Below are 23924 nucleotides of genomic sequence, written 5' to 3'. Positions count from 1 at the left end.
CTGTATTTATAGCACTCATTCTATAACGGCAGGCATTTCACCCGGTGAGCCTTGAAAGCTTTACATAAATTCAGAGCAATGGTTTCACCTAGATTTTGAACTAAGTACCACATGGATGCTTCCTTAGTACCAACACACAGCTGTTATTTCGGTGTCAAGATAAAATCAACACTACATTACAATAATTCACAAAAACGACACTTTCAGCTTCACTAACACAGCACGCGTGCCACATGTAGCTTTCCTCTGGTATTGCAGACAGAGCTAACTCATTTTACTTAGTGAAAACGCAGTTAAAAAATATAGTTATAGATTAAGTCATGTAAGGTTAATACAATATCTATATTGCCGTTATCCTGGCGCTCTTTGGTCATGATTGGTCCTTGCGCCATAAAACAACAAATTCATCATCATCATATTACCGTTACTTTTTATTGCTATGCATAAGAGGCTTTTAACGACATTATAGTGTTAAATACGGCATATCTCAGCAGGCTTCGTCACGAGTCATATAGTTTCTCTCTTAATATAGTGAGAAACTATTCCACGGGCAAACTTCAGAAAGACTGCGCACTTTCGTACTCATAATTATTCGTGAATGGTAGCAAACAACCTATGACTTCCCATTTGCCTATGCTAATGATATTGTCTGTATTTTTTCAAACGTTTCCACTGTGACGTATTGAATGCATAATTTTCATGCACTGATGTTTTGCCCCACAAGATGTAGTCGCGCTTTAATCGCGCAACCATCACTGATGCCGCTGCTCCTTGCTTTGGAACCGCATTTCAGTCTTGCCTTCGCGACCATGTGAATTGACCTTGACTACACCACACCCATCTTCCACTGCATTTATAATCTAGAAAACTTGTTGAACGTGACAGTGCCCTGTTCGGCATATTCCCTGGGTTGCGCAGGAGGGTGGGCAGTAAGAAGGAAAGGTCTTCAGACCGCCTCAACAACTGCACCAGACTGCTGGAACAACTTCTCTGCGTCAGCTACATTGCGTCCTCCACATCACAGTGTCATTGAAACCTTTATGGCTCACCACTAGAGCAAGCTGGCAAACAAATTGTGCTAACGGAAGACTTCAACGTCAACGCATCACATGCGTTTACACATTGGCTTCAAACTCTTTTCGTACCCAAAGCAGTTGATTACGAGAAACCGTACGTGAATCAACATGTGTTTGCAAGAAATTAGGCAGTAGTAATGAACTTTATTAAAGTATTGAGCAGGCGAGAGTCTTCGCCCTAGGTGGGAGGAGTCTTCAGTCCAGGAAGCCATTCGTCCTGACCGTTCGCCGTGCCATGTTCACCAGTATGAGCTGGTCTTCAGAGTCGGGACTGGTAAGCCGGGCCTCTCACTGCTGTTCGGCTGGTTCTGACGAGGGTGGTACCTCGGTGGCGGTGACGTGAGAGAGAGAGAAAAATTTAATGACAGAAAAGGTGGCGAGGTCGGCCTGAGGAGCTTGTCTATGGTCTGCTACTCCACAACTTGTGTAGTGGGTTAAGGAGAGACAGGGCAAGGAAGACGGATAAATCATGTGGCGATACAAAACTACAGCGAGTGTTAGTGATCTGTTCAACATGCAGTATTACACACCGTGTGCAGTTCCTGAAGACGTATGGCAGGGATTGTCTTCAGCTTATTGCATACTAACAGGGATGTACGGCGTCTGTATGTCCATAAGCGAATGTGTCCTACATGCAAGGTACACTGATGAGGCACGAAATTACATTATACGTACACTCGTTTCCGGGATGGCAACGAAACCTTTCATAGATCTTAGAACTCAAAAATGTATATTTACTGTCCCCATTGCATTTCACTTACGGTCAATGTGAACAGTATCGTAATTTATTTTTTTATCTCGAAGTATGTAAATCACCATAATCACCATAATAATATCGCTGCCACAGAGGCCAGCATATAAAGCAGCATTCACCCGCGCATGTGACTAGACATGAATTACTGTTTAAACCTGCATTCGGTGCAAGAAACTGCTGAAATGGAAACTTGTGAACTAAGAAGAAACAGTCGGGGAAAATAGTGTTTGCCTGAGCTCGTTGGCTGCACGTAGTGAGAAGAGCTTTCAGCAGGAAGCACTGACAAGGACAGAAGGGACTACCTTCTGTCCTTCTTCGTCCCTTCTGTCCTTGTCACTGCTTTCTGCTGGAAAATCCTCCCACTCGGAGAATTTCGCCTCTTACTTCCATGTATTCCACTACTCTCCATTGACATATACGAGTGTAAGACAGCTTCTAAATTGGAGAAATCATTTTGTGGCAGCTTTGTATTATTGGATTGCCGCACTACAGCCGTGACAATCATTTCCAGTAAACGACACAATGAGCTCGCTGAGACGTTTCACATAAAAGAGATGTTTATTCCACGGTAAAGCACGAGTTACAGACATTGAATTCCTAAACGACTAAAGGATCAATATTGCTTTACGTGTTGGCGTTTACTCACTTCTACGGTGACCTACTATCACACTCAAAAAACGAAAACGTCGAAACCAAACAGGGCACGGACGCAACTATAGACATGCACACACCAAGTGAACTTTCCCGGCCAAGCGTGCGGCGCGCTAATGCATCTGTGTTTAGGACATTCCATCTTACTCATTCCCAAATTTCATAAATGCTTCATTCAAAGTGACTCAAATAGCCATAAAGCGCACTTGTCTAATCTGTGATAGCCTCATGTGTAAATACAGACAGTGCTTTCACAGATGACACCACATGTAGATGTGTTGAAGCAAAAGCAAGTTTTTTTTTTTTTTTCAAAAGGTTGCTGCGCCTGCTGTCAAAAAGAAAGAAAGAAAGAAACCAAACTGCAACCAAGTTTGAAGGGCGATGCCAAGCGGAGTGCTATACATTAAAGTTCATTTTCTGAAAGTGGGAACTGTAAAAGGATGGCTAGAGTAGGGATTTGGGCGCTTTCTTGCCGATTTCTACTCTGCAAGACGACATTAACACGCGTAGCAAAAAAAAATGAAAATCTGTTACCTATGTTAGTCTATTTTAGCTGAGTGTTACCTCTCTCGCTCAATTATGCCTGTGTATTTTTCCTAGCTCCAGGCAGCTGATAATAGGGAGCTAAAGTGAGAGTGTGCCGAATGCGTAACCATACAGATCGGACGAACGGAATTAAACTTTTATTTCGAACGCTCCGCACTTAATTGATTATTAGCTAGGCATCCTGTCACAACTTCAACCATACGTTAAAGTTTACCCACACTTGGTTTGTTTGGTATGCTCGGATTGCATGCTAGTCAGTAAAAATGAGCGATAGGAAAAAAAAATTCTCATAAGGATTTATCGGCTCAATAGTGTCCCGTCCCAAGTGTCTCCCTGATTGTCGCAGACGGTTGTGTACACCATAAAGCAATCTCCTGCTACTGAAAAAAACAGCGTTGATCTTATTTGGCACATATTCGAGATAAGAAAGCAAAGCAACAGCGCGTAGCCGAGAAATGTTGACTATGGCTCACAAACAGGCTGCTGTCTACAATTAACCCCTCCAGCTCAAGGTGGACAAAACACACACACACACAAACAGGTGTTGACGATGCTCGCGTAGGTTACTGTTCACTCAGTGTAATGTTTAGGAACACTTGCAAAAGTGGAGAGACTTACGCGCCCCATCCCGCCTTCTGCTGTATAGCTTTGCTCAAGAAGCACACTCGTGTACAAAATGCTGTTCAGTTCCAGTCATGTAAAACACTTCTCAAAAAGCAGAGAACGGTTGTATAAACATTAGAGCGTCTACCGGCTTCCACAACGGGCTATACGGGCAGGATACTAATGTTTTCAATCTGGGATATAACTGTCGTTTATGTGCAAGAGCCAATAGAACTTTAGGCACGTACACGACTTCTGCCAGTCGCTTTGGCGGTTTTGTACGCGCAGTGACATTTTCTTGCCGGTTGATACGTAAAACAATTACGGGGCTTTACGTGCTAAAACCACGACCAGATTATGAGGCACGCCGTTGTGGGGGACTCAGGAAATTTGGGCCACCCGGGGTTCTTTAACGTGCACCTACATCTAAGTACGCGGATTTGCGCGCATTTTGCCCCCATCGAAATGCGGCCGCCGTGGTCGTTTAATACTTCGTTGCTGCCACCTGCATTTTTACATATCTAAAACTCAGGAAGCCATGTTTTGAGATGCTGTGTTGGGGTTATTGTCAGTGAAGCTTGGAAATGTCACGAGGTTAGAAAAAAATAGAAGGTGGTTTCGCTCTTGGAGATGCATAAATATCAAATCTAAAGCACTGCTATTACATAAATATCTCTCCGTCCTGAATTTTTACTGCAAACGTTCAAGCCAAATTTGTTAGTGTTCTTGTCAATGCCAGTTACCAGTAGTGATGCCATAACTTTGGCGCTTGTTAAACATTGGTTCTGAGTTGTTGCAGCAATCATTCATGACCATAGGCTATCGACTAGAGTAAGCATTCATATGCTGCTGTCACGGTGGTGTCACTTTCTCGAAACATGCTTGTCTGTGCGTACAGTGTCCCCTATCACCTCAATCGTAGAGTTTAAAGAAATGTGTAGCGAACGACGCAGTCGTTTTCCAAAAGTATATGTTCCATGTCTGCAAGTTGCTGAATAACTCTACTATGTCAGCTGCAGGGCGGCGAGAAGAATACATGTGAAATTGTATTGATGTCGATTCGCGTAAAAAAGCGCATTTCTATGACAGTTGAAACAATATGGCTGGCTTCATTCCTTGCGCCTTCGTGTGGTTTCAACACAGACTCTCACCAAACAGATTATGATTATTTGCTCACAGCATTTTGTACGCTGCTCTCAAGCGCATTACAGGAAGCAAACGCGATAAAAAACAATATTGGTAATCAGAAGAGGTGAGCCAATCTACCTGCATTGTCTCTTCTCGTATTCAATCACTGAAATTGTATTTCTTTAGCTGGAAGCATAAAGCTTAGGTCAATGTTCAATTAATTTTCCTAAGATATGCTAAAAGTATATTGGGTAAAAGATTATAACGGCTGCTAACATTTCTGAAGATTTTATGGGACGGTGATATCCGATTGGCCAAAATAAGCTCAATTTTATATTTCATCTCACTACCTTTCCCTTCGCGTTGGAGGCATATTTCAATCAGCTGTGCGCATGCAGAAGTCAACTCGACAGTGTCGCAATGTCAAAAACATTACAATGACATTGTGCACCCGTGGTAACGGCGTCTCAGCCTAGCCTCTTCCTTACTCTTCAGAAGTAATCGTGCAGAACAGCTATTACATGATGTGAAGAGGGAAGTTTTAAAGAGATGAAAGCTTTTTTTTTACTTTGTAGTAAGCTGAAAAGGTCGTGGTAGACACATGCCGTAGTAGCTTTAATACGGCCAGTGCCGGCGCATTCTCACTTGCTAGATCAATTAACCGCTAGGAGGTTAAAAATGTTTGGCCAAGAGGTATTTTTTTTCTGCCATATGCAGAAACCTACCTAATTCGCTCTTAGCGGCACAGTTGCTGTGTAACAAGCGACGCACTCGATTAGAAACACATTCTCGCACTTCATTGCCGACAAAATAGGCCGATCCTGACTGCAGCGTCACTAATACAATAATTAATTATTCGTTCTCTTATCCTAATTGTAGCCTTGGAATTGTAGCCTCGTAGAATTGGAATCGTAGAATTGTAGCCTGAAATACTCTGAAGACGCGGATCTAGACGAAGAGTTTTGAGAACGATTGCACTTGACTGAATCATTCCAAGTAATTCTAATTATGCGTTGTCAGTGAACACATGTAGACAACAACGATTAAAACAAGATCACTGCTGCATTTGGTAATCCGCAGAACATGTGTCAATACCTGACTCTTTTTTGACACGCCAACTGCAAGGCGGTTTAGAAACATGCAATGCTCAGATTATCTTTAAGACTCTGCATGAACCACGCCAACCGCAGTATGCGTTGTCGAGAAACTGTGTGAACAATGGTTCGGTTGCCTGCTATTTGACAACGATTTTGTCAACATTGTCTGGTCGACGATGTGCCGTGTTTAACAGGAAAATGCGCAGGTGCTGTTTTCCAATAGAACGGCGAAAAGCTTCCCGAACATTGTTACGTGTAGATACAAAAAAAAAAAAAAACAAGAAAAGAAAACGTGGTGGTCTCCGAAAGATAGTCGTGGCATATTATGTATCGACGCTAATTCTCAGCATTAGTTTTATTTCTGATTTTTAAAGCCAGTTGTACATAGGGTGACTTCCGCATCCTTACACCAGCTTAGTCAGCAATTGCGGTAAATAATAAAATGTGACTTATAAAAAAGAGCGTTCGCTTTATTTGAGCAGAAATAAATTTTTAATCCAGAGTGAAATCATCAAGAATGTTTGTGTTCTGCAGGTTAAGCGGCTGTTCGTGTAACAACAGAGAACAACATGGGCGGGCGGCAGCCTATCTCATAGTCATTCCATAACCTTGGGACCCATCGGAAACACCTGTTCTTTTGCATTATGGGTGCAAATGGATTAGTCCATGTCATTACGAGAAAAGCGAAACAAACCATTCTTGGACGTTGTTGTTCCCTTATTCCTTCGCAATCTTACTAAGACATCTGATATGCTATTGCCTTGGAAGCATTTGCTTCAATCAAGAATTGTGTTTAAACTACCTGCAGCAAGAGCCCACTTATTCCTAACTTAGCAGAACTCTAGCAAAAGATTGAACTAAGCTGCGATTTCTGTTTCATGGCTCCCCTGAAACGCTCTATTACAGTTTCTCCGTAGAAACTATTCTTTTTACGTTTCCAACAGCTACGCCTCTTGCGGACCTCCGGCAGCCTGTCTTACTCGTACACAAGACGAGTACAAATAACGAAAACAGCATTGCGGCACACTTCTTTTTTTTTTTGTTTACCATCTCGTCTATAGTAAAAGAAAATGGGCCTACGCACATATTAAAATGAAGAAAAAGCGCACTCCTGCTGGACATTATAGCGTACAAATTTGATTTATGTACAGTGGTCACTTTACTACATGTACTTGGGTAAGTTCTGGCTCTAACGGTATAAATACAGGCCCTGTGCATCTATAAAATTTGAGAGAGTACAGCAGAGCGTGTGTCATTTCACATGCCTGTCTCAGTATATAAAACAGCTTTTTTTTTTGTAAATGCAACAAAATGATGTTTTCCGAGTCGTTAGCCCCACACTTGTCAAGTTCTGCCATCGATATGTAGTGGTTTTCATGTCAACAACTGCTGCACTCAATAATTGAATGAAGTCACTCTGCAGAATTATGGCATGTGTTCTGAAATATGTTTTCTCCTCTTCAAGTGTAACGCTCCACCGAAATGAATAGTTGTTACGGCACTGACGACAACTATAGGTTGATATTATGAAAGATTGTTTTATCCTTCTTTTCATTGAATCAGTGAGAAATCTTTGGGAGAACATTTCATTCCTTCCTTACGGCTCCATGAATCCTCGCGTAAAACCTTATCGGCCAGATTTTTTAGAACGCGAAATTTCTCTGCTTCGTAGTGGATACTTACTCCGAAGTAGTGTAAAAAACTCTTCTTAAGTGCAGTACGCATAAGCAATGTGCGCATGCTTTATAATAAAGCACACGCATTCAAGATGATATGTATTACTTTTTTCAAGTTGAAATTTCCTACTGTGTCAACAATTGTGGCAATGCCTACAAAACTGACTTGTTACCGATATTCATACCTCAATAATAAACTTTCCGCGTTATGTCCACAAGTTCACCAGATAAACACGAACCAAACGAGGGCCTAGATTCACAGAAATTCTCTTATGTAAGATCGCCGCCTCATTGGCCGGGGTTATTGTTAACAGCTGCCGACGTGACGACGAGAGCACCCGTGAAGCGATGGCGAATGGTGGACGGCGAATGACAAGTATCGTGAATACGAATCGGGTTCGCTAAATAATATTCCCGCCTCGACACGACATGTATCTAAAGCAGTTAATTATAGCCAATGATACAATAGGTCGGCTGACTGGAACTCTTAATTCTTGCTCTCGTTCAGCGCAAGCCCGAGATCAAGATGACGAAAGAGAAGATTAAAGCGTCATCGCTCTTCTTTTCCTCAAAATTTGCGCTAAGTTTGACATTCCGACAATAGCATACATTGGTGCTATGTAATAATCTAAACACTAATACTTAGTTGCTATAGTCACACACTCTATCTCATAAACATTGGAAACCTCAATTTCATTCGTAATTGCATCGTCATATCACCCAGCTTTATCTTTTTGTTGTTGCAATATGTGCTACTGGGAATACTAATATTGTCATATTCGCGTTGCTGCCACTTATATTACTAGCTGCATTTATTTCGTATGGGACCTCTTGAAATCCTGAAACAACAATATTTGGCGTCGAAAGCTTTATGCTCATATATCTCGATGTTGGCATATGTATCCAACTTCAGTTATAAAATTAGCACGAATTGATGGCTTTTAACTGACCTCTGAAATTTCAGTAGGAAGTACAATCGTACATGCAAGCTACGGCTGAAAAAGCGCGGAGGAATTTGTTTTTCCCAGTTCATGTAATTTAGTATATGAATGCGTAAGGGGAAAGTTAAAATCCAGATTTAGCGGACAGTTTTTTTTTCTTCGCAATGCGACTTCTTAGCGACATTGTAGCTACAAACATTGGTTGCAAATGTAGTTGTGAAAGCTATATGAAATAATTTCTAGAAAGAAAGTTTAATACAGAAACGACAAAAAGTGAGTGTCTTCTCGTTGAGCAACAATTTTTAGCGATAGAAAAAGAAACTTGCAACCTTGAATCATCAGTGAAGAAAATGTCGCCTCAGCGGGTCTCTAGCGTAGCTTCCCTTCGCTTGCAACCGCAGATAATATTTCCTTCAACCGCTTGTGATCGCGTAATTTCTACTCCGGCTGATAATTAACACATCGACAGAGGGCTGATGGCAAACTACAAGACAGTGGTTAGAAATTTGCACAGGCATGAAAGACTAGATCACACGCGTATTCAGTCCTGCGAGACGACTGTTATCATATCACGAAGAGCACCTTAACCAGAATACGTCGAAGTGGCACGTGTTAGTCTGCTGCTCCGGCATTCTGACACAAAATACTGACATCCCATGGCAACCACACACACAAACACAGAACACATAATCTGTCCTAGCAGCTGCTACAGATATCTGACAGATGGCTATTTTCAGATGAAGCAGACCAAGAAAGGATTTGTGCTGTTTAGACCTCTACAGCAAAGGAGGAATATGACCTAAAGTCTTGGGCATAATTCAAAAAAGGCTTCATTGAGTTCCAAGAAAGGACACGCGTTTTTGTGCACTAGAGATACGATGTCTTGCGACATGTGGTGCAACACAGGGAAGATAAGAAGGCAACGTGAAACGAGGGTACGTGTATAGATATCACTTTTTCGTAACGCGAACAGTGCTTGTGTCTCGCCTGATGAATGTGCTTAAAAAACATTAAGGTTACGGAGAAAGAATCGTGTTTTTTTACGAGCCATCGACCACGCAAGCCGCAGACACACAAACTGCGCACTTGTGCGGCCGCATTTTCAGGAAATCAAGAAATATCGAGTGAACCGTCAACTCCGGTTTCCATGTTCGCACTTAACGGTGCAAGATGAATGAAACGTTCGAACTGCACCGAATGGCAAGAAACAAGAAAACGCTGGCACTATAGACATTTCGAACTGTGGCCTATTGGATGCCTGCTATGTCATGCTATCTGTGACCGTGAATGGACGTGTAGAAGCCTGGCCATTTGCCTTGTGCAGACAGCTATGTTTTATGAAATCGTAATACTGCATCGTACGATTAGCTCCAATTGCTTGGACTGCGGGTAATCTCAATTTCAATTAATGCGACAACCGTGGAAACTTACTCCGCATATTCCGACAATGGTCGACAGCTTCACGCGGGGGTGACGCACAGTGTGTTAAAAAAAACAACTCACTGTCAAACTTTCACTTCAGGGCCTTCCTGCGAGTACAACTGGCACGGTGAGATATTTATATTAACTTATATTTCAAAGCTGTTGAACAAGTAGGCCAACCTAGATCTAACGCTATCGTGATGTCGGCAAGATCAGAGACAAAATAGCTCATAGGAGGAGATAAACCGGCAGTTGGATAAATTAGATGCGCAAAGAAAGCGTCGCACAACGCGCCATGCGATACGGTTCGCACTTACTCTGGAAAAAGAAAAATCAAGACGCGAATTCGGTCACAGAATACGATGACCACATTGCTTGAACGCACCCTGCGTGCAGCTAAATGAGCGTCAGTAAAACTGGTCTATTTACAAGAATAAACGAACCTGCAGCTACTCGCAGAAATTGCCTGAACACCGTAATGACACTAAGAGAACATTTTAGGGCCACGACTGTGTAGCGAAGGATGCGCAATACACCGCCCATTTTCTTCCCGAGCGCCGCATCGAAATTCCGTTTTCTTTCTCGTGGTTTCCGCCTTTCTGCAACTTCCGTGAGCAGCGCTCGTATCGTATCTTAAACAAGGTATGAATGCGAGCTAGTTGGTACGAATCCATCGGCGAAAAAAAACAGCGCGAGATAAACACGGAGAAGGCAGGAACACAGGACCTGCAGCGCTTGTCCTGTGTTCCTCCGTTGTCCGTATTTATAGCTCCCGCAGTTTTCTTTTCTTCTCTTTTTTTTTACCGGAAGCTCATATCATTCGAATGATTTCAAGAGGAGCTCATTCGCGTCGTGTAGTAACGTCACCCTCCGGCGTGTGTCACAACAAATCATGCCAGAGTGAGTGAAAAACTCGTCGAAGTTTTGTCTGACACAATAACTCCCGAGAATCGTCGAACACTCGCAGCGTGTCACGCGTATAGCCGAGCACAGCACACATGAGACTAGGCCGTGGATCGTACTCGCAGGAGCTTCGCTATGACGTGCTATGGCACTGCGCGCATCGCTCGTTTCATTGGACACGGTTTCCCTACAGGCAGCTGTAGCAACGTCTGCATTGAGCATCCTCTCGATACAGCGCTCATAAAAAGCACCTGTCTCTTTTCAGTGATACAAGAAAGTGTGAAATATGGCCAGCAGAAAGAAAGCATTCGTATTTTTGTAAGCTACTTTCTTCGCGTTCTTCGTGGGCCTGGCAATGCCTGACCTGAGCGAAACAAATAAATATAAGAAAGCACGTGTGTGGCCGCTGGGGCGAACGCTTCGTGCATTTATCATGCAACATAGCAAGAAAAATGAACTGGCGAACACGTTTTCACAACTACACACTGATCGCTTCTCACTTCACAAGTGATGCGTAAACCGGCGAGGACTATCATCAAGCCAAATAATAACCTGCTCACGGATATTAATATTTAGAGTTCGCCTGGTGGCGAGAAAAATTATGCAGCAAAGCTGTGCCATTTACCAGTGAATGCTTGCGCATTTGCTGCAGTCCATTCTTAGGCCTTCGGCATCAGGCTTGTGGGTCCGTGGCAGTCCAATATTCCACACTTATGTGAGATCATCGGCGCACTCACTGTTCGGCAGTGTGGCCACGAATACTATCGACTAAACCATGCTACGTTAGAATGATCCGTTTTGCTGACGCAGCTGTCAGCTTGGTAAATATTCAGCGGCACTTAATCGCCCCACTTTCCCGTAACGTGCTTGCCGGCTTCTATACGCATACGTGCATTCCAATATGAAGCTTTAATCCTATACCGCGAACGACTGCTCACGTCGCAACGCTTAGCTCTTCTCGGGAGAAAACTACTGGCGTAATTAGCCGCTTGAAATCTATGTACGCAGTGCTTTCTCATCCAACTGCACGATTTATCATTGTATGTCATATATCATTTTTGTAATCGTCTGTCTAACTTGTCATCTGTATTTCAACGCGCAATTAAATGATTGTGACCCCTCTGGAGGTTTATCTATCCAGCTGAGAAAGAAAGGAAGAACAGAAAGACGAGTGTTCATGCTGCTGTGCATTGGATGAAAACGCGACCTTATCATTGCTCGTAATCTTTCGGTCCTCGCTGTTTCATCCTCAATGCCACAGAGACTTCCACCATTCCTCCCAAGTAGAATGCAGTGCCGATTGCTTTTTTTCCGAACTGTCGCTTTCAGCCGCGACCGCTTGGTGGGATGTGAGAGACAGCGAGCGGTTGCCTTCTTCGCCGCCACCAGAGTGACGTTTGCGCCGCCTTCCGTGCTGCTGTTCCAGTTGGTCGTGCTGCTGGCTGGTGACTTCGACGCACAGCACCACGAAGCTGCTGGCGCACGAGTGGCGTTCCTGACCTGCGAGGGTAAGGCCGCGCCGAAAGTTGGTGAGAAGAATCGATCGCTACGGCGTAACATTACATTATGTGTCAGTAACAAGGCCAAGGATGGCATAAGATATTGCAGTGATTCCTATAACTAGAAAAAAAAAGGTGGGTACGCAGGAAGGTGGAGAAATTGCAATGGTGAAAGAGTTGAAAGCGAAACGACGCCTCAGCCTGGAGCCAACGTTTCGAGAAGGGAACTCGTCATCTTTAGGGACTTGTTTTCGTATCAGTGACGAAGACAAGTTCCCTTGTCAAAACCTCGGCTCCTTGTTCACCCACTGGTGATCACTGCAGTGAGTTGGAAAAAAGAAAAGCGATGAGTGTGACTAAATTACCTAAACTGTGCCACTGTACCTAAACATGTGGAGAAGGGGTTAGAATGCAGACAAATGCATCGAAAATAATATGTAGTAGGAGAGTGAGGTGGCAGGAAATGTAACAGTGCGGTGAGGTGACAGGCGGTGAAGTGACACCTTCTGCGGTAAACACAGTCACGCCTGACCGAACTTGCATCGGGCTATTCCAAGCGCGATTTCCTCCAGTCATGAGAGCTGTGGCTGTAGTCATAGCCAATTATGTCTAAGCACAGAAAATTAGGGCTGTGCTCATTTTCCAGTTTTGAGGAATAAAATTGCGTGCCATAGCATACTTGTATTATCGTTAGTTGCTTGAAACTGGCGGCAACATTACACATCGAATCACACTCGTCGAGAGTAGTCATGCGGCCAGCTCCGAACTGTGCGTGTGTCGCCTGATTCGAGATCGGTTGGAGAAGAGCACCAGAAGCATGCGTTCGTTACGCATCCGTGGCTTTGCCGGGGAGCAGATTTTCGTCATTCGTTGGTGTGTTTGCGTATGCGAACGCGTCCCCTTCCCAGAGGCATTGTCGAGCGGGGCTGGAGACAGCATAGCCTCGTAGCTTACCAAGCAGTCGCGCCTGCGATCCCAAAAGAGAGGAGGCGAGGCCATAGCGGGCGGGCGCGCCCGAGTGCCAGGCGTCGCAATAGTTCTCCATGTCGCGGGATCCCAGCACGTCAGCGCCATGCCATACCATCTTGCGGTGCCTGCGAAGTGGATGGCAGCAAGACTGTTAGGCAAGTTTTTACAAAACATAGCCGCGGTCGGATTTACACCACCACCACCACCACCACCACCACCACCACCACCACCACCACCACCACCACCACCACCACCACCACCACCACCACCATCATCATCATCATCATCATCATCATCCTATTTTATAGGATGATGACGAAGGCCTCTCCCTGCGATCTCCAATTACCCCTGCCCTGCGCCAACCAATTCCAACTAGCACCCGCGAATTTCCTAATTTCATCGCTCCACCTAGTCTTTTGCCGTCCTCTACTGCGCTTCCCTTCTCTTGCCACCCGTTCTGTCACCCTAATGGTCCAACGGTTTTCTTGGCTGCGCATTACATGACCTGCCCAGCTCCATTTTTTTCTCTTAATGTCAATTAGAATATCGGCTATACCCGTTTGCTCTCTTATCCAAACCGCTATCTTTCTGTCTCAACGTTATGCTTAGCATTCTTCGTTCAATCTCTCATTGTGCTGTCCTTAACTTGTTCTCGAGCTTCTTTGTCAGTCTCCAAGTCTCTGCCCTATATGTCAGCACCGGTAAAATGCACTGCTTGTACACTTTACTTTTCAATGATAATGGTATGCTTCCAGTCAAGAGCTGACAATGTCTGCCGTATGCGATCCAACCCATTGTCATTCTTGTATGAATTTCCTTCTCATGATCAGGGTTCCCTGTGATTAGTTGACAGGTAAACGTACTCCTTCATAGACTCTAGAGGCTGATTGGCGATCCTGAACTCTTGCTCCCTTCCCCGGTTATTCATCATTATCTTTGTCTTCTGCATATTAATCTTCAACCCCACTCTTACACTCTCTCTGTTAAGGTCCACAATCACTTGTAACTCATCTGCAGGGTTGCTGAATAGAACAATATCATCGGCAAACCGTAGGTTGCTGAGATATTCGCCGTCGAACCTTACTCCTTCGCCTTTCCAGTTTAATCGCTTGAATATTCTTCCAAGCACGCAGTGAATAGCATTGGAGAGATTGTGTCTCCTTCTCTGACCCCTTTCTTAATAGGTATCTTCCTACTTTTCTTGTGTAGAATTAAGGTAGCTGTGGAATCCCTGTAGATATTTCCCAACATATTTACGTAAGCGGTCTGTACTCCTCGATTACGTAATGCCTCTATGACTGCTGGTATCTCTACTGAATCAAATGCCTTTTCATAATCTATGAAAGCCATGTAGAGAGGCTGATTGCACTCTGCGGATTTCTCGATTACCTGATTGATGACATGGATGTGATTCATTGAAGAGTATTCCGTCCTGAAACCTGCCTGTTCCCTTGGTTGACTAAAGTCCAGTGTTGCCCTTATTCTGTTGGATATTATCTTGGTGAATATTTTATATAACACTGGGAGTAAGCTAATGGGCCTAAATTTTTTCAGTTCTTTAGCGTCTCCCTTCTTGTGGATTAGTATAATGTTTGCATTCCTCCAGTTTTCTGGGCCCCTTGCCGTCGATGGACACTTCGTATAGAGAGCCGCCAGTTTACCTAGCATTATGTCTCCTTTACCTTTGATTAAAGCGGGTGTTATTCCATGTTCTCCTGCCGCTTTTCCTAGTTTCATGTCTTGTAAGGCCCTTCTCACCTCATCGCTAGTTATAGGAGGATCTTCTGTATCATGTTCATTACTGTTTCGAATGGAGTTGTCCTGAGTCCTCTGGGTATTGCACAAGTCAGTATAGAATTCTTCCGCTGCCTTTACTATACCTTCGAGATTGCAGATGATATTACCCTGCTTATCTTTCAGTGCATACATCTTGGTTTGTCCTATGCCAAGTTTCTTTCACACTGATTTCAGGCTACGTCCATGTAAACAGCTTCTTCAGTCTTTCTCACGTTATACTTTCGAATATCACTTATTTTCGCCTTGTTGATCAGTTTTGACTGTTCCGCGAATTATATCTTGACTCTTGAGTTGGACACTTTCATGCTTTGTCGTTGCTTTATTAGGTCCTTTGTTACTTGAGAGAGCTTGCCTGCTGGTTGCCTTGGTGCCTTGCCTCCCACGTCAACTGCTGCCTCTGAAGCCAGCCTAGTTACAGTTTCAATCATTACCTCTATATCAGCTTCATCTCTCTATTCTAAGGCTGCATATTTGTTTGAAAGCAACAGCCTGAATTTGTCTGCTTTTAGCCTTACTGCCTCTAGGTTGACCTGTTTATTCTAGGCCAATTTTACTCTTTCTCTCTTCAAATTGAGGTGAATCCTGAGGATTGAGGATTTATAAAAACAGTGGGCGTAATCAGCCATTGCAATCGTAGCCTGGCATAACGGTGAATAGCAGTGATGTTGTACAGCAGCCTTCAGATCTTTCTACTTTAACAGAAGAGCGGTTGCAAAAAAAAATCCACCGATAAAGAAGAACCCAAATAGGCGAAAATCGACAAGATGTTTGGACACTTCAGTCTGAATCTTTAGTTCTGCATTCAGTCTGAATGTTTTAGTTCTGCGTTCAGTGTGCTTGCCGAACCTACGGCACACTTGTGGTTGTTGCCATTCCGTGCCATGACAATAGCGCATGAAGCAGTAGATAGAAATACGAACTCTTGCAATGGGAAACTTAGCCAACAGTTAAATTTAAATATCTCGAAAGCTATCTTTATGAGCCGAAGATGTCCAGTGGCCCTATAACGTAAAACTGCGACTCTATACCGTAAAGCTACTCCAAACTTTTCTACTCCAATTCTGCAATCAGCCCTTCATGACTGGTCAAAAAATTTTCGAGACGCCACCCACTGCGCCTGCATGTCACGCGACGTCACGAAAACTGCCATCTAATATGATATGTGCACACTGATTATGCATGAATAGACCCAACGAAAGAAAAATAATAATTTCTAATTCGACGCTTTTTCGACATTAGCCCATCTGATTGAAGCCAAGCGGTCTATACTGGCTAGGTGGAAGGGGCAGCGGCTTAATCGCAGGCTGCGTAAAAAGATTTCCGAGCTGAATAAGCTGATTGAGGAGCACTGTAAGCTTTTGTCCAGGCAACAGTGGGATGAGGTATGCAACTCGGTGGACGAGCAGGTGCGCAACGGGAGGTCGTGGGGCTTGCTTAAGCATTTGCTGAACGACTCCAATACGAGGGTTAGTCAGGGGCACGTCCTTGCAAGAGCTGTACACGAAGCAGTAGGGTCTGCCTCGGAGGAAGAGCTGGTTGAAAAGCTGGCCGACAAATACCTTCCTGTTGCGGACCCGGATGCTTTTCTGACGGAGCAGGCCTACACGGGAGAGGACAACTTTTCCCTAGATGAGGACTTTTCTGTGGAAGAGGTACGCACGGTTTTGCATAACCTTAAGAGCAAGTCGGCTCCCGGACGGGATTTCGAACAAGCTTTTGAAGAATCTGGACGATAAGTCAATCAAGTACCTTACCAGGGAGGTTAACGCTATGTGGAGAGACGGGATGGTTCCGGAGCAGTGGAAGACAGCTCTCACGATGCTGATTCCCAAGGCTGGCAAAGTCCAGAGCATTGATAACTTAAGGCCTATTTCGCTCACTTCGAGTGTGGGCAAGGTAGCCGAGCATGCGGTGCTTAATCGGCTTACAAGGTACCTTGAGGAGAACCAGGTCTACCCCCGCACTATGATTGGTTTTCGGGTCGGGCTGTCGACTCAAGACGCAATGAAGCTCATCAAGCACAGTGGCGTAGCTAGGTCGTCTGGTACCCGGGGCCCATAGGTCTTCTGTCACCCCCCTCCCCGGGTGTAGCCAGCGGTAAGAGGGGTCTTCAGACGGATATGACACCCCCCCCCCACACACACACACTGGCCCCTTGCACCCGGGGCCCACGGCCCCCCGGCCCACCCTGTTGCTACGCCACTGATCAAGCATCAGGTCATTGATGGAGATGGAAGGGGCCATCCTAGGGCTGGACCTGGAGAAGGCGTTTGACAACGTTCGGCACTCTTATATTCTTAAGTCCATTTCGGATCTTGGCCTCGGCGCGCGCTTTCATGACTATGTCAGGTCCTTCCTGTCAGGCAGGAAGCCTACATTGAAGGTTGCAGAGCTGGAGTCAAAGACGTTAAATCTTGGAGACGGGCACTCCTCAAGGGGCCGTCATCTCGCCCACAGTGTTCAATCTGGCCATGGTCGGATTGACCAAGAAGCTCTTGGAGATTGAGGGGATTAGGCACACCATGTATGCAGATGACGTGACCCTATGGTGTCCCGGTGGTAGTGAGGGCTATATCGAAAGTGTTCTGCAGGAGGCAGTAGATGTAATTGAGAATTATTTGGACCCGACGGGGTTAAGGTGCTCCCCCTCCAAGTCGGAGCTGTTGCTGTACAGTCCCACTAGAAGGGGACCCAAGCCAAGGGGATGAATCCCCGTGGACCAGCTGAGCATTCAGCTTCGTACAAGAAATGGCGATCTCATACCTAGGGTTGATAAGATCAGGGTTCTTGGGATGATTATTGAATCGAACGGCGCCAACACGCTGACGATCCAGAAGATCATTGCCAAGACAGAAAATGCGGTACGCCTAGTGAAGAGGGTGGCCAACAGGCAGACGGGGTTCAAGGAGGATAGTCTGATTAGACTTATGCACGCATTTGTATTGTGTCACTTTACTTATGTGGCGGCCATGCACAAGTGAAAACCATTGGAGAAGGAGAAGCTTGGCACGCAGATTAGGAAGATCACGAAGAAAGTGTTGGGAGTGCCAACGTGCACCAGCACCGACCGACTTCTCCAGCTGGGAATTCATAATACCTTGGATGAGATAGCTGAGGCTCAGGAGAGGACGCAGATGGTGCGTCTCTCTACGACTAGCACGGGCAGGCAGATTGTGAGAGAGTTAGGTGTTCCTCAGGAGAAGATTTCGCAGCTTCATGTCGGTATTCCCTTGAAGGTCCGTAATCGGTATCACGTCAAGCCTGTTCCCAGGAACATGCATCCGGAGCGAAATGTTGGTAGAAGAAAGACCAGGGGAGCTTGCCTGCTGAGACTCATTCGTGATGAGAATCAGAAGGTTGGCTTCGTCGATGCTTCTTTTAACGAGGAGAGAAAGGTGCTTACCATAGTTGCCGTGGACAATGAGGGCAGTGTCGTTAACGCTGCTACCGCTCGGCTTGATAGGCCAGAGGTCGCGGAGCAAGCGGCTATTGCGCTCGCCCTAGTTGACAGGCGCAGGCCTTTTGTATATAGCGATTCAAAGTCGGCTGTTAGGGCCTTTGAGAAGGGCTCGGTGGCTAAGGTTGCTTTTAAAATCACGCAGACATGTGAGATCTCTCAACACTACTTATGTTGGTTCCCTGCTCACCTTGGGATGATCGAGGGAGCCCCTCCGAATCCCAATGAGTCCGCTCATGAGGCAGCGCGAGATCTTACCCTTCGCTCTGCTCCGCGCAACGGCGTGACGGTACTCCCCGAGAACAGAGACTCCCCTTCCACATACAATGAAATCACGAATTATTACCTTCTTGATCGCAGGGTTTACAGTTTGCCGCATCCTAAACTAAACAGGGCTCAGGCACTTACATTACGTTTACTACAGACTGGTGCTTATCCTTGCCCACGGAGACTGAACATGTTTTATCCGGAGACGTATACAGAGCCTTATTGCTCAGATTGTGGTGCTTTAGCCACGCTCCAACGCATGCTCTGGTCTTGCAAAAGAATTGAAGACTCGGCGATCAAGGATGCGTCCAGGTGGGAGGCTGCACTTCGCAGCCCGGACCTGGATGAACAATTCTGGGCTGTCCAGCAGGCTCACGACGTGGCCGTGAGGCTTGGCCTTCCGGTCCCGACGTGGGAGAGGCCCACGTGGGAGAGGCCCGTTTAGTGGTTAAATATCACTACTTGCAGGACCAAATAAAGTTTTCCTTCTTTCCTTCGACATTAGCGAAAAAGGTGTTTCACCAATTGCTATGGATCAAACTTTACCTGTCTGTCACGCGACGTCACAAAACCAAGAGAACTCACCACATCAAAATGACGTGCACGCGTTAAAGACGCATTAATATGCCGGACAAAAAAGCTTTTCTGAATAGCCGGAGACTGCCCCGTTCCAAAAGGAACAGAAGATGGTTGCCACCAATCGCTGTGGCACTGGCTACTCAGAGCTGCCGGGGAGCATGGATTTATTTGCGCATAAGATTTTGCGTGGCAGGATAACGTTATCGAGACTTTCCGGTACGTATGCGACATCGCTCTGCCAACTCTACTTTGCTTAGGATCCGTTTTAACGGCATTTTTAACCTTCCGTTCCACGCCGCCGCGATTTTCGACCAGCCACCGCTAGCTAAGCAAAAGAAGCTGACCAATCGCAGACGCCGGCACCACCTTCCTCATCCGGCTATCTACTTTCACTGCGCTGGCTCGGCCCCAGTAAAACTCTTTCCATTTGAGCGTGCTCCCCGCCTCTTCTCAGCCAATTGGATAATATAAACTTCTCAATGTAGGCAATTCTATTCGTTTTGAAAGCAAAAGAAAGTGACATCCTATAAGCGAGAAGCGCGTTTGATTAGGCTTTCCAAACAACGCTACAGGTTACCACCCGATATTTGCGCCGGTGGTTACGTAAATTTGATGTCCGAGGATTGGAATAAAAGCAGATTGGAATAGGTTTACGTTAGAGGGCCCCTGTTCGAATCTGTTTTTATTTCAATATCCTGACGTCAAATTTACGTAGCCGCCGACGCAAGTATCGGGCGGCGACCAGCAGCGCTTGAACCACCTAATCAAACGCTCTCCTTGTTTATAGTAGATAATTTTGTTTGATTTCAAAGCGAGTAGCATTGCCTACCTTGGGGTTTTCTTATCTTATTGGCTGGCAAGAGGCGACGAGGATACAGAAGTCGAGGGGGTTTCGTTGGGGCCGAGCTATAATGCAGTGAATTAAAGTACTTTCACTGCGCTAGTAGCTCGGCCCAAACGAAACCCTCCCCAGATGAGGATGAGAATGAGGACGGCGTTGCCGGCGTCTGTGATTGGCCCGCTTCCGCTTCCTTAGCTTGCGGTGACTGGTCGAAAATATCGGCGTTATGCAACGGAAGGTTAAAAATGCCACTAAAACTGATCCTCAGCGAAAAAGTGTTGGCAGAGCGATGTCGCACGCGTGTCGGAAAGCTTCGACAACGTTGTACTGACACGTAACTTTTCTTACTATACGCAAATAAATTTGTTCTCGCCGGCAGCTCCGCGTAGCCAGTGCCAGAGCGATTGCTAGGCAGACATCATATTCCTTTTTTCACAGGGTCTTATCCAGCTATTAAAAATTTTTTTTCGGCATGATAACGTATGTTTAAGTAAACGTCACTTTGACGTGACGAGTTTTCGCGGTTGTGTGACGTCGCGTGACAGACAGGCCAAGTGGGGGTAGCCCAAAACATTTTTGACTAATCATGCAGAACTGATTGCATCAATGGAATAGAAATAGTTTGGAATAGCTTTACGTTACAGCGCGCCAGTTTGCTCGTCTTTATTAGACAGAGGTTTGGGGGTATCTAATCAAAAAGAGCAGCTCATTATCTGGTTGTCATCTATACTTGTGCTCGGTCTTCCAAAGAATCCATTAAGGAGCGCTTAAAAAAATATTCAGCAGAGATAATAAGTGGTTATTCTTTCGTTGACACACCCTTCGTGCTGGCGGCGACCAGACTTCACACGATAATCACTGGTCAATCTGCTAAATAAGTGAAGTTCAGTTCCCGGTTTAAATTATTTACTCTGGAAATACCCGACACCCATCGTGGTGGCGTAGTCGCTATGGCATTGCGCTACTAAACTCGAGGGCGCGGGTTCGAATCCCGGCCACGGCATCCGCATTTCGATGCGGGTGAAATGCGAAAACGCCCGTGTACCGTGCATGCATTGGGTGCACGTTGGGTGCAACATGCATGTCCGTCTCCGTTGACATTCTGACGCCGAAAGTACAAGTTACTTCAGCTACACGGTGATCATGCCCGGTAGCAGTTCGGAGATTCTGGGGGGTCTGCTATCCACATCACTTTGTATTTCCCTTTATTTTTATGGTTCGTCTAGGCCTGCAGCAAAACGACTGCTCCTGCACCTTGTGTGGGAAGCATCGCACGCCTCACACAAAAGTAAATTTACTTTGTTTGTTAGTAAAGGTATTGTGGCGCAATATAATATAACATAGAAAAAAAATGAGACGAAAGAAAGAGTGCTAGATTTTCAACTAATTTTATTTCAAGCAGAAAATCCAAGTATATATGTTCGCCAAAGATGCGCACACAACCAAGACGCCGCGCAGACATGCCATCTTAAAGCAGTATCTAAAAATTCACATATTCTTGTAAAGACAAATGGTACACTGACACAGCCATTACTTTTATTACTTTTTTTTCTTAATGTGATAGGCTTCGAGCACCTCTTGGGCTCCCAGCTTCCTCCGAACATATGCGTGTCCCCAAATGGCGGTGCGCAGCCTCACGACGCACAGTGGAAAGGCAGGTGTGAACCAACTCACCCAACAATGTGCCCTGCTGAAGCATATTCATTAGTTTGAAACTGAATGAAGTAACTCGCTGTAAACAATCTTAATCTGGGGTAAGCCTTTACTCTTTCAAATATATATGTAGAATTCGCTATATGTTTAGACTATCCTCGACGCTGAAAGTAAAATAAGAGTGAAGTGCAATCAGCGCTGCCTGCCGTTCTCAGCCCTATATCTAAGCGACGCTATGGGTGTGTCCACAGGGACACAAGAATGTGGTCGTTTTCTCCTTTTTGGGAAAAAAGATAGCAAAACCTCAAAATAAAGCCTGACGCCAATGCTCTGCGGGAAGTTTGGCGTCCCTCCTGACGTACTACAGCGCTTGCCCCGCACGCGCAAACACACACCGGGCGAAATCAGCAGCGGGTGTACGTGAAACCGTCGAAAGCGCAGCTCCTAATCCCTGTTCTCCCTCTTGGTTTAAGGAACCATCGTTAGACATGAACTGGTGCTCGCGAAACATCGACCCTCGTGGCAGCTTGTGCTCCTTACCAGGTACTGTCGGTCATGACGTTGCGGCCATCAAATGAGTAGATCCTCGGTGGGTAAGGGAACATGCCACCACCGCCGGAAAAGAGCTCTCGCCAAGAGTTGAACACCACCTCGCCCTGCAAGATAAACGGTGAAAACCTCGTATTAGCGACGCGTCTACAACTAGGAATAGAGGCTAGCCGGGCTTGTTGGTACGAGCACATTCTTTTGCAAACAGCGCGAATAACGGGTCACAGAAACAGGCACACAGGCGTTGGCTTCCAACAAGTAGGTTTATTGCGCGAGCGCTGAATATATAGACAGGGAAGTAATAGTAAAAACATAAATGGCACGGAAACACGAAAAGAATGACTTGAGATTACATGTGGGCGGAAATCGGCTAAATTTGCAGATACGCGATTTCCTTGTCTAATAACTGTATGGATGGTGAAATGATGCATGAACGACCACGTTGGTTGATGGCAAATGCTTCGATAATTTCACGCCTGCGCTGGTCAGCATGCTTTTGGATGACAGTGATTTGTTTGTTCTTTTGTTTGTTTTCTGTTGTTGGCGTGCTCCCGGAGGCACTCATTGAGGCAGCGTCCCGTTTGTCCTACGTAGGAGCGCCCGCACTTCAAGGGTATTTCATACGCGACACCTGTGATGCAGCTGGTGAAGGGCTTCTGATGCCTCTTGTCGCAACCTTTTTTGTGGGGGTTGTCTTGGTTGACCCTTCTGCATAAGGTGTTCAGCTTTCCTGGGGCTGAAAAAACAACCGAAACACCCGCCCTTCCCGCGGCCTTTTTCAATATGTGCGATACCCCGTGCACATAGGGAATGACAGCCGCCTTCGAATTATTGATCTCGGTTTTCCGTATCTTCTTCAGTGGTACAAGTCGTCTACAAAAGCTTTGTAGATAATATGAATAATCTCACGCTCACAAAGGAGCTACCGGAGGACAAGACCTTGCGCTTTCTGGACTTTCTCCTATTGTTCAAGAGAGAACATGTATGCTGGAGGTATATGCACACCGCTCAGGAAAAATCCTCTTGCCTTTTTCGTCGGCTCACTCAAGGTTAGTGAAGAGGAGAATCGCAAAAACCGCCTTCCGTAATGCATTGCAAAGATCATGCATACACGAGATTTAAATAGCCTTTGAAGGCCAGGTTCATCGTCTTTTGTGGGCTGGTTTTCCGAGCGTCCTCCTGGTACAGCTAGCGGACGACATGTTAGCGGAAATGCACCAAAGAAAAAAGATACGGAAAACCGAGATCAATAATTAGAAGACGGCTGTCATTACCTACGTGCACGGGGTATCGCACAGATTGAAAAAGGCCGCGGGAATTAGGGCGGGTGTTTCGGTTGTTTTTTCAGCCCCAGGAAAGCTGAACACCTTATGCAGAAGGGTCAACCAAGACAACCCCCACAAAAAAGGTTGCGACAAGAAGCATCAGAAGCCCTTCATCAGCTGCATCACAGGTGTCGCGTATGAAATACCCTTGAAGTGCGGGCGCTCCTACGTAGGACGAACGGGACGCTGCC

At 45.6% G+C, this 23924-nt stretch overlaps 1 protein-coding gene across 1 annotated transcript in view; it reads right to left on the bottom strand.

Annotated features, from left to right (window-relative positions):
- Positions 1-2365: 2365 nt before the first annotated feature.
- The window catches only part of Mp (collagen XV/XVIII-type protein multiplexin), a 383840-nt gene continuing 362281 nt past the window's right edge, over positions 2366-23924 (bottom strand). The window contains exons 27-29 of the mRNA XM_050168496.3: positions 22400-22515; positions 13251-13390; positions 2366-12297 (exon numbers count right to left, since the gene is read on the bottom strand). Coding sequence (XP_050024453.2) covers positions 12047-12297; positions 13251-13390; positions 22400-22515 — 507 coding nt within the window. The 3' untranslated portion in view covers positions 2366-12046. The remainder of the gene's footprint in view (positions 12298-13250; positions 13391-22399; positions 22516-23924) is intronic.

Source organism: Dermacentor andersoni, chromosome 1 (genome assembly GCF_023375885.2).
Source record: "Dermacentor andersoni chromosome 1, qqDerAnde1_hic_scaffold, whole genome shotgun sequence".
In the NCBI taxonomy this organism is placed as follows: Eukaryota; Metazoa; Arthropoda; class Arachnida; order Ixodida; family Ixodidae; genus Dermacentor; species Dermacentor andersoni.
The sequence above is the reverse complement of the archived record's forward strand: the minus strand, read 5'-3'. Positions and strand labels throughout refer to the sequence as shown.